Source organism: Epinephelus moara, chromosome 1, assembly GCF_006386435.1.
Source record: "Epinephelus moara isolate mb chromosome 1, YSFRI_EMoa_1.0, whole genome shotgun sequence".
NCBI lineage: Eukaryota > Metazoa > Chordata > Actinopteri > Perciformes > Serranidae > Epinephelus > Epinephelus moara.
This window is the reverse complement of record NC_065506.1, coordinates 38758317-38770289: the sequence shown is the minus strand read 5'-3', so window position 1 is coordinate 38770289 and position 11973 is coordinate 38758317. Positions and strand designations below refer to the sequence as shown.

General features: G+C 41.2%; 1 protein-coding gene across 2 annotated transcripts in view; it reads right to left on the bottom strand.

Moving 5' to 3' along the window:
• Positions 1-11973, bottom strand: part of LOC126396394 (zinc finger protein 609-like) — a 113985-nt gene that overhangs the window by 70308 nt on the left and 31704 nt on the right. For both annotated transcript variants that reach the window (XM_050054430.1, XM_050054438.1), the window contains exon 2: positions 8313-9199. In XM_050054430.1, coding sequence (XP_049910387.1) covers positions 8313-9071 — 759 coding nt within the window. In that variant the 5' untranslated portion in view covers positions 9072-9199. The remainder of the gene's footprint in view (positions 1-8312; positions 9200-11973) is intronic.

Below are 11973 nucleotides of genomic sequence, written 5' to 3'. Positions count from 1 at the left end.
AACACTTTTTCACACAGGGCCATGTAGCTTTGGATTTTTTTCTTCCTCATTAATAAAACCCTTCATTTAAAAACTGCATTTTGTGTTTACTTGTGTTATCTTTGACTAATGTTTAAATTTGTTTGATGATCTGAAACATTTAAGTGCGGAAAACATGCAAAAAAGTAAGAAATCAGGAAGAGGGCAAACACTTTTTCACACCACTGTATTTCATTCATTGAGCAAATTCAGAAAAAGTATGTTGGCCGATGACAACCCGATATTACTGTGCATCTCTAGTAGGGCTGCAACTAACGATTATTTTCATTGTTGACTAATCTGTCGATTATTTCTTCGATTAGTCGACTAATCATTTTATCGAAAAATGTGTTAAAATGTTGAAAAATGTACATGTCAGTCTGTCTCTCCCAAACCCCAAAATGATGTCATCTAATGTCTTGTTTCATACTCATGCCAAAGAGTTTTAGTTCACTGTCATGGGAGAGTGAGTAAAGCTGCCAATATTTGAACGTAAGAAGCTACAATAAGAGCATTTTGGGGTACTTTTATAGTATTTTTCTATAAAAAATTTACTCAAATCTTTTAGTTGACTACTAAATTAGTCACCGGTTATTTTAATAGTTGATTAGTCATCGATTAGTCAACTAATTGTTGCAGCCCTAATCTCTAATGGACTGTTAACTGCTGCTGCCTGTAGTAAAGCACTTGTTTTCAACTAGTTATTAGTAACTTACAGAAACCTTGCCTGCAACAGTCTTCCTTCCACCTTCTCTTTCCCATCTCTATCACTTGTGCTCTCACTCACACATGCAGCAGCACGTCCTACTGAAGGTCCTACCGGGCCGGGTCTGGGTGGATGGTTGGCGTAGATGAATATGATTGATACCTAGGGCTGACCCAAAAAAGTCGAAGCTTCGATCGATGACACGGGATTCGATTGGGATTTTTTTTTTTTTTTTTTTACACGGGATTCGATTGGGATTTTTTTTTTTTTTTTTTTTTCAAATATTCGGCCTAAACACTACGTATCAGCAACCAGAAGTGTTTTTTCGTTTGTGAATATTTTTATCTTAATTCTAGGGTTGCAAGAAACTAAGCCTTCAATGACCGGGGGGGTAGTCGAAGGCTTCGATTTAAAATCGATCTGAGCTCCATAGCTTCGATTTTCAAAAATGAAGTCGAAGGTCAGCCCTATTGATACCTATATTGAAGTTTTGAATATTCATGGGTAATTATCACAGAAGATTTGAAGCCCCAAAAAAACACATTCGGGACAGCCATAAAACTTGGAGATTAAATTTTTACTTGGGATGCACGATACTGGATTTTTTGCCGATATGCTGATATATAACAACTTATTAGGCCAATACCAATATCGATATATCTACTTTTTTTCCCCGCCTAATTTTAGCGATCATCAAATTTCTTCTTCAGTGGAATGAAAATCACACTATGCATAAATACTCTTATCAGGATTGCCCACCAGCAGATGGAGACATGAAATACAATACTTTTCAATGTGTGTAATATTGATTTATTGTGCAAAATAAGAAAAAGCATGTTGGCTGATTTTTAAGCAAATATTGGCTGATACCGGTGACGTGTCGCTATTATCATGCATCCCTAGTTTTTAATATTTTCTGAGTGTTTTCTTACATTTAGACTCGTTGACTAGCCTAATTTTAAATTTCCATTTAAATGATAGATAACTGAACTCATTAGGAACATCTCTAGTTGAAGCTTCCTTCCTCAGATCTGTACAGCCGAGCAATCACAGCATAAAGTGGTTGTGAATGACGGATTGTCGGTTTCGTGAAGTTTCCCTAATCCAGCGTTGAAAAGGTGTGGGGAGGGGGTTTCTGAAGCTATGTGACCATCCAATAAGCAGCTCTGATAGGCTATACAGCGTAGTATCTCACTAATGTCTGCAAAGAGCGTAACTGTAGGTAAGATCTAAATGCTCGAGATCCACATGTGTGAGATGTAAAGGAGGTCTAACATATTTGAACAAGCACTTCAGTACTGTCAGTCTGTTAATGAAGCAACAACTCTGCTTCACTAGAACAGGGACAGGTAAGTTAACAGCCTCACTTTGTAGTGAGCTTCTTGATGTAATTTACTCCTCTTCTTAAAATAAGTCACAGTCTCTCTTCTCTTTCAGAGCCTTTAAAAGCCCTGGCACTACTTAAAAGGAATGAGCTGTAACACAATAGCAGCAGTCAGCCAGACTCAGAGAGGCACAGAGAAAAAAACTCAAGCTAGCTCTCATGAGATCCCTCCACTACCCAAGCTGGACATCAGCATCCAATGCAGAGCGGTGGCTGTGCTCTTTCATTCAAGTGCTGCCTTCCCTTTCTCTCTCGCCACTTTCAAAGCAGCACTGCCAATGTAATTTTCCATGAGAGCTGCTCCATTTATCAAGGCCAGTGGCACATCGAGGCAGCTAACGAATGCCTTACTCCTCTAGATTTGTATAATGAGAGGTGGGAGAGTGAGACACACTCAGAGGTGGTTAGCACTTGTACGAAGGAAGTAGAGATGATTTATTCAGCATCCAAGAGGCAATGCTTCGGGGAGCTTTAACTTAGGACACAGACAATGTAGCCTCGCTATTACACCTCGACCATGGAGAACAAGACTGCTACTGAGACACATACTGATTAGTGCTCGGATTAAACTGGACAAAGGACAGCTACTTCTCTTAATAACAGTCAGCTTGTATTGAAGATGACAAATTTCCAAATCTACTTCCTAAATCTACTTCCTTTGTCTTAAATAATGTTTAGTATAACTATTCATATTTACCTACATATGTACAGCAATCAAACATTCAGAGCAGGTGTAGATACAAGATCCATACAACCTGATATAATTCTGTCACATCACTGGGAAAAAGGTAAGAAATTTCAAAGCATTATCTAAACCTTAGCTCCTAAAAAGGTGTGACGTCACATAAGCAGGTGAGTGAGCCATAGGGCACTGATTGGATGATGTGACTCAGGTCAACAGTCATTTTTTTCCTCTGTTTCTTTCATCAGATTCAGTTTCAATTTCATAGCTGTCCAGTCTGTCAAATAATCTCGCCTATGGCCACTGGACACCAGCTTCTGTGGCTAGTGTGCAGTGAAGAAATGCTCATTTCAGGCGTGGAGATGTCCTGGCTTGATGTGATGGTGGAGTTCAGGATGGGATGTAACAGCCAGAGCGAGACTGATGTAGTGCGGTGTCCATCAGTCAAGATGGCTGAGAAGCTTCTGTCATTTGCAGCAGCCTTAGCTTTGACTTCTGTCAGTGGGAATATCTATTATGATTCAGTGCAGTTTCAGTTCAAAGGGTATGTAAAATAAAGTGTGTGCGAGCTAATCGTAATGTTAATTTTAAATGTTAGCTAACACTTGTCACGCCAACCAAGCAAACGGTCAAATGGGGGCTCCCAGAACCCCATGGACAGAGCAGGGCTTTGGTGTTTTGAGCAGTGGTCACAGTTGGAATTGCAGGTTGTTTGCCTCCTTTGAATACACAATCATAACTAAAGAAACATTTTTATTGTCAGTTTGTTTTACTGTATATTTCCAAATAGTCGTCTGGTGGCAAATAGCCGCCGGGCACCTAATAGCCGCCGGGGGTTTGACCCCATTTTGCGTATTAAACGCCGGTCCGATTAAACGCCCGGGCGATTATTTCCTCATTCATTGCCTCGTGGCTGTCCCTCCTTGAGGGACTGTTTGCGCTTTTACGCACGGGTCGGTGGTGAAGTGGTGCACACGACTCGTCGATCGCCTTGACACAGGTGCGTAAAAGCGCACACAATTCCGTGTCCTCTCACCGCGGATGCTGTGATTTGATGGCCCGGTACTCATTGTAGCCCACTCTTATAAGACCCAATAATAATAATAATAATAATAAGTTACTGTGGACCTATATGCCATGCCTTTTAATAAAATTACCAGAAGAGTTCACTGAAAAACAGGTAATGTCAGCCTGAATTACTCACGTGCGACCCCGGTGAAAATCACTGACATGCATGGGGAATACAGCTTCTACAGGCTCGCCATAGCTTACTGTCAGGACTCAGGGACCAGAATTTGGGATGGCGGACCGTCAGAATGGCAATATTTCCGTGTGGCGGCCTGTAACTGTTGGTTAAATGGCCCATTCGGTTGGTATTCGGATAACTGGGGCTTTACTGGTGACATGCAATAGCACCACCCAGCGGTGAAACAACTTTGCAATTAACCTCTCTCTGATTTCTGAAATGTAGGTAAAAAAATTGTAACATTACACACCGGCGCCGCAGCATGTCATGTGACACACTTGCACACATCAGTCGCGTCGCACTGCAGCTCGTTAACAGACGACCACACAAATTTATTACTACTTTTACTGAAATTAGACTTGATTTCTCACCTGAAGAGCCAATCTCTAGAGCGATGACTCACCAGGCAATATCTTTTTGGCCATTGTCTTAATAATGACGGGTTTGTGGGTCATTTAGCTCGGGATATTGCTCGACCTCAACAACAAGTCTTTCGTCATCCAGCAACATCTATTCTCTTTATGCACCCATGGTGAGGAGAGGAGTCGAGCTGCCACATGAGCAGAGAAGAAGGGCTGCTACAGGAGCTGGTAGGTTCAAGCAGAGAGAAAGTGGGGAGCGCTGATGCATGTCTAGCTGCCGCTGGTGTGGAGTTGTACACTGAAAATAATAGGGGTGTATTTCTTGACACGCAGCGTTCGTCGCCAGTGTGTTTTTGCCTTCAGGGTCCACACCACAAGAATTGGAGCCTTTTTTAGCTCCAGTTTCAGAGTAGGTACTATCCCAGCACAAAAGGAACTTTCAGTGATGCAAGTGTACAGTGATTGGCCAAACACATGAGCCAATACAGCACCAGCAACCACAACAGACAACACAAAACACAACAAAAACAACTTGTAACAAAAAACAACAGAAGAATATATGGACCAGCATTCACCGGCAATGAAGTCCAGGCTTTACTGAGCATAAATGCAACGAAGGAAACAGAACGTGATTTTAACTTGTCGAAGCCAAAGTGACGTTGCCATACCAAACGCTGGCTGACATAAATTACTTCAGCATTCCTATTGGCAGTGGGGATGCTAACAGAAAAATATGCCCTTGAAGGCTCCCGGATTGGTTTGGTCTGAAAACGCATAATGTGTAAGCAAAACTCTGATATTACTCTTTGTATTATGAAAATTTGAGCCATTAGAGCCAAATACACATTCAAAAAGTCACAGTTATTTCAGCATCTTAGCTTTGGAGACTTTTCGGGGCATGTGCCAGGTGTCACTGGATGGAAATCTTTTTAAAACCTGGACCCAGTTCTTTTACTACACACATGATGTTCTATATTAAACACAACTTATTTTCTCACAACGTCTATTTCTGTCCTTAACCTTGCACTATACCAGTTCCCAAAATTATAAGGCTGTGGTCATTTAAGTGTGTATTAAAAACCTCAATGGTCAACACTAGGTTTTAATCCATCCTTACTATTGCTGCTCTGCCGCTCTTCCTAATGTGATCAAACATTCCAGTTTCTCCAAGTTGAGGTAAATATGTCAAACTGAGTTACTAAGCCCAAATGACACAGGACGTTAAAAAAAGATTGTCTTTTAAGAAAATGCACTTTTAAAAAATGCATTTTGAGCCATTATCTGAGGTTGCAACATAAAAACAGCTCTTTAAGCCGAAACGGATGTGCAGCAGTATAATCACATCCTTTTTTCTTGCCATCACGTTTTCAAGGATACCTTTCACCAGCAACATATCTGAAAGCAGTTGTGACCTCTCTGCTTTATTCAGTGTTGAAAACCAATTCATGTGCTTCTCCCTGTAAAGCCTTTTCATTCTAAATACATTATGATTACAAAGACTTCCCTGAATCTTCCTTTCATAGCAGTCAGCCCAAGGAGACTCTACAGATTGTGTTCATGACTGGGTGTCCTGGATTTAAGGAATCAAACAGGCTTCCTCGCTGCCCATCCCCCACGCCACTTTCAGAGCAGCAGGAAAAACGACGAAGGCGTGCTTTGCACCAGCTCCCTCCCCCACACACTGCTCCACCAGGCATTGCTGGGGCTTGTGGGATTAAGAATGGAACACGATGACAGACAAAAACAGTCCTCAGCACCTCCCTGCTCTGCTGTCTTTTATACTGCCAGAGCATGAAAAGGCTGCTATGAGGCATACAATAGACACAGCGATAGATCAACTCTATGAGTGAACAAGATAAGTGTGGGTGAATAGCTACACGGATCTTTATATTGTTCTTGTAAGATAATGTCAGCGTAGAAATTGTGTGAAGAGAAAAAAAAGGTGGAACATGATGTGACATTTACTTCACTTCACAGGCGTGATGTGATGTATATTGCTGACAATGTCTATTACAATCTTCTCTGACATTAGTACTTGGTTTTGCTGGCTTGTGTACAGTACATAACACTTTCATGGTTAATTGCAACCGATGTTGGCTGGTATTAATTTTTTAACATGGCACAAGACATCTTTAAAACATGAAAGCACTTTCTTTAAAATGAATCAAGCCTCTGCTGTCAAGAAAGGAGGAAAAAAAATCCTGTAGCTGGTCTCAGCATCATATTCGTCAAGGGTGCCCTTATTCAAGGTGTGGTAATGAAAGAGAAAACAGCAGTAGGTCTTTTTTATGCATAACATGTCAGATGGCTTCGGGGAGTGGAGTGCATCTCAAAGCTCGCTGTAAACGACCCTACAGTGATCGCTCCTATTGATAATGACACTGATTAAAGCCTGTATCGTTTTAAAGATACTTTCTACAGACAAATGCAGCTCCACCACTTTTTAATTGTTGCTGTCTTCTGGGAGATACACGATAACAGTTGTTGCTAACAACATTACAGCAACTGAGTTCAGGGCACAATTTCACTTATACAACAAACACCAGAATATGCTAGCAGGTTAGCTAACGTAGCTTCAATTAGAGTTCTACTTTCGACAAAGAGCAATGTCTGTATGTGGGTTAAAGTTAAATACCCTAAAACTTCAATTAAAAGCCTACTCCCAACTGAACGCCCAGTCCCTTTTACTAGCCCAGCATGGCTACACATTTGGACAAATTAATGCCTGTCTCAATTAGACGCCTGGTCTCATTGCCAAGCGGTTCATTTTTACAGAAGTTCTTCAGATGTATAAATCTGGGTCGTTGGCTACCTCAAATTATGTGTCCATTCCTCAATAATCTGTAAGTTATTCATATTCCTTTAGTCCGTAAGGGTCTAAAATGTCATAAAAATGAATCCAAGTTGCAAGTATTGTTTTAACACGATAAAGTGGTATTGCCAGGTGTCGAAATCCTCAAGTGCCAGAACTCTCTCTGATGGTCTGTCTGTTGGAGCTAGATCAAATGAATGATTTATAATTGATATATGATCTGAAGCCTAATTTTCATACAAGTAATATTCATACTGGTTTAAATAAAGAATGTCATTGTGTTTCCTGATCTTAACTGAGTAACAGTTTTGTGTGAAAGGAATTAAAGGCCTGCTCCAAATATAGGCCTGTTGATTTTAGTGATTTAAGCAAATAGTAGCCCAGGCTTTTAATCAAAGTTTTACAGTTATAAATACTGAAATCATTTTCCTATTGATACAAATGTTTTTGAAGGTTAGGTGTGTAGGATCTAGGATATATTGGTAGAAATTGAATATAATGAAATAAGTATGTTTTAATTTGTGTATAATCAGCTGAAAATAAGATTTGCTGAGAATGAGAAGCGGTTTATACCTACATAGGGTCCTTGTCCACCAAGATTGCCATGTTGCACCACTATGTTTCGACAGTAGCCCAGAAGAGATAAACTTGAGAGCATCAAAAACACACTGATTTTTAACGTGAAACTGCTTTATTCAATGCTTTTACTGGTTTAAATCACCTGGTCTGTCTATACTGGAGAGGAAGAGACCTCTGTGGATAATTTGACACTCAGTAAAAACACAATGAACACTGAAGTAACTCTAACCCGAAGAAGTTTCAGCTGGTTGCAATCTGCATCGAGACGCCACTAAATTCCCCTAAATCTTACACTCTGCTCCTTTAAAGCTGCATATTACTTTCATCAAGCTTTTATAAACTATTTATGTCAACACTAACTTCTCAAACAAGTGGCATTTCCACATGTCACCAACGAAGCCTGGATTTAATAACTTCCTTTGACAAATAAAAATGTAACCCAAGACGAGTCAGTGGAAAAAAATGTGACACAACATGAAACAAATCCATGCAGCATCAAAACAGAGTAAAAAGATTAACTTACCTTTTCATTTTTCACCTTCTTTAACGTCTTGCAGTCACTATTACCATTTTCCACTTCCTCTGGTTCAGTTTTTGTGGTCAATGCTGGTACTATCCCTACAGGTTCAAGTGCAATATTCCCCATTTGATTGGCTTCTGCCAAGTCTGTTGATTGTGTGTTCTCAAAGGACGCATTACGACTATTCCCCAAAGCAACTTGGGCTTGAGACACAACATCCTTCTCCGCAGCAGCTATTGCCACGACTGGGGCTCCATCTGTTTTGTCCTTCTTACTTTTCCCACTAGCCCCTTCTTTCTCTTTTTTACCACCCAGAACACCTCTGGAGGCTTTGCCCCCTTTTTCCATGTTCTTCCCAGAGGTGGAATTGTTGCCAGCAGCGCCTGCACCGGCTGCTGCGCCTGTTGGCTCCCCTTGAGTCCGTCCTGTAGTTTCTTTTTTGCCCCCATCTCCAGCTGAAGCTTTGCTACTATTGTCTTTAGAGTTCTTACTGCGCTTGTATTTGGATTTGCTTTCCTTGCCTTGAGAGCCAGACACTGGACTAACAAACCTGATGTTGTCGGGCAACGCTGCCACTGCACTGGGTGGTGCCGCCATGCCGTCCTTGGTGCCAGACATCTCAAGTTTGTCCTTCTCTAAGTCCGCGTCAAGGTCAATAATCAGATTTCCAACACCGATATCCCACTCATCCCCGCTATCGTAAGTGTCCACCGCATTAGAGTCCACACCTTTCCCGCCTGCAGTGCCACCACTTAGGGACATTTTAGTGCCAACGGCCCAGGATTGCCTCAGTGAGGTCCGACACCCTCTCAGACGGTTGGGACTCGGGGGCAGGGGTTAGAGAATCCTCACGGTTTACTCGTTCCTGTCCCATTTAACCACATTGTGCCCTAGAAAGAAAAGAGAGAAGAGTTATATTAGTCTAATAATTCTGACACAGAAAGAAGTGTACTACGGCTCTGCCATCACAGAACAGAGCATTTCATTGGGCACAAAACAAACAACCAAAAAAAAAAAAAAAAAAAACGTTTGATCACGAGCCAGTAATTCTCTGATGATCACTGCGCAAACCACTATGGTAATACCCACTGGTGTGACAGCTCTGCTCCGAAACCCTCTCCTCATAATCACTTCCCACAGTCGTCATGGCAACCATGGGAAATGTAGCTTAAATCCTGCTTTGACAGCCAAGGTGGCCCCACTGTTCTGAATGACTGGCTCTCTTTTCACAAGGCTCTGCTGATAGTGTCACTGCTGATAAATAAGGAGTAGCTGGCCTCACACACCCCCACATGGTTTATGGAGCCGTGCCTTTTCAACTTGAGCACACAATGGTAATCTTGCATTAGCAGAGGAGCTTAAGGACATGAATGAACCAGTGTATGTGTCGGGAGAACATCGGCTTGTTGTATTTGCTTACACAATTTAGCCAAAAGGTCACAATGTATCATATCTTTGAGCAAATTAATACAAGACTAAATCCAGTCGTGTCTAACATTGGAAAAACTTCAGATCAACACAGATATAAAAAATCTTGTTTTCAACACAGAACCTTAAGAAATTAATAAGTTACTTTCTCAATTCTCACAATTCAGATCACACTTTTTCAGATTATGGTTTGAAAAACTGAAGGTGCCTTTTGTTTTATCTTAATGTTTGCAATTCTTTCTTTGCAAATTATAACAGCGATTGATTGCAAAGAGTCACAGGGAAAAAGTAAGTATCAACTCATTTGTTGTTTATGTGTCAGGGTGAGTGAGTGGCTGTGAAAAGAAATCTCTCTAACACCTTTAATATGTATTTTGAGTGAAACGCTACATCGAAATCATGCAGAGCAATTATTAATGTAAAGCACACTTGAGTTTCCCTTGTGAATAACACATGCTATATAAATACAGTTGGCCTTGGCAGCTGCATCAGTACCATTACTGCTCTTTAGTGCTCGCCTTCAGCATCAGCCAATTAGTCTGTTCAAACCAATGGTATTGGATTAAGAGGAGAAAAGCCATAGTTCGTTGTACCATTGTAGACTGTATAAAAGAAGTAGACGTAGTTACTGACAGCACCCATTGGTTTGTGGACTACAGTTTTGAAGGCTTGGGTTTGGCATTTTGGCTATTGTCGTCTTGGTTTTTTGGAGCCACGAGTGGCTGTATTTAGGTGAGAGGGTGGAGCTGTAAAGGAGCAAGGGGTGGATCTGAATGAGAATACAAGGACATAATACATGCCCACCTACACTCGCAACCTGACAGAAAAAAGCCTCTTTTCCACCAAGCAGTATGGTATGGTTCAATTCATTTCAGTATGCTTTTTTCAGTTTCCACTGTAAAAGTTGTGGATGGTACCAATGGAACAGTTCTGTACCGTCCCCATTTTTGGTCCCCCCTCTGTTGGGGTACCTAGCACACAGATCTGGTACTAAAAGGTGGAGCTGTGAACACTGCAGTCTGTTTGGTCAGTAGAGGACAGTCACTCTGCTCAGGGCTGAGTTGTGGCTGGTTTTGAGGTTCATGTAACCACTGTTCATACTGTGGGTGGCTGGTTTTGAGGTTCATGTAACCACTGTTCATACTGTGGAGTTTAACATGTATTCAAGCGTGAATCTTCAAGCATTTATGTATATTCATTTTGACTGGCTTATGCGAACTGCATATATTCTAAAGTATTTTAAAGTGTTGCGGAGCGTCGTTCCTGTGGGCTCTGGCAACACTAAACCACCAAGCTTGCTTGAGAAGGACTAAATGCACAAACCCGCTATTTTTAAAACGTCCAATCGAGAGAGACTCTCACTGCAGCCTGTTTTATTTTGTTCTGAAAATGTCGGCGTGCAACCTCATTCTGTGGATGAAAAACAAGGTGCAGACTTCCCTATGTGTCACCGGTGAAAAGCCAGGAAAAACAGCGAGTGCTTGACGGAGCAGTGAGTGACAACAACCCCGCCCACATTTTACTGTTTGCAGTGGAAACACCAGGGTCTAGGTACCATGTCTGAAGGGTTACTTTTGGTTTCAAAGGTACCATACTGAAAGTGGTGGAAATGGGGCTAAAATGAAAATGAAATGAAAAAATTAACCACTGAGTGTCTTAACGCTGAACAAGACATTTTAGACCCAAGTGTTACTGTTCATTTTCATGAACTGAAAACTGTGTGAAAAGCTTAAAGTTTTAAGACAAAAAAACAAGGACGAAACCCAAGAACAAATTCACAGCTATTTAAATGTACATAATGACATGGATGCGCATTGCTAGCCTCCGTCCTGATCGACAGGTCACCGAAGTAGCGACTTGTTAATCACAAGGTATCAGCGCCCTAAAGCATACCCCTGCTTTATGGTTTAAATGGGATCACAATTTACAAAATGAACAATGTGCTGTATTGAGGAAGACTTGAAACTAGTGTTTGAGACCATGAACTGGGAGAAGTTGGGTCATTTTCTCACACTTGTACACAATCAGACTTCTTTTTGCAACCAGTGGTAGTTAAGGTACTTCCCCATCGGTTTCACATTTCAGACATGGAAGCCACACCCACTTCTTTATACAGTCTGTGTGTACCATATGTTTTATGTTTTAAAATGGCTTCTTGAACAAATAAACATTACTGACATGACTGCTCATGTATCCACTGCATTTCATTGTGTACCACTGCAACCATCTGACTGAG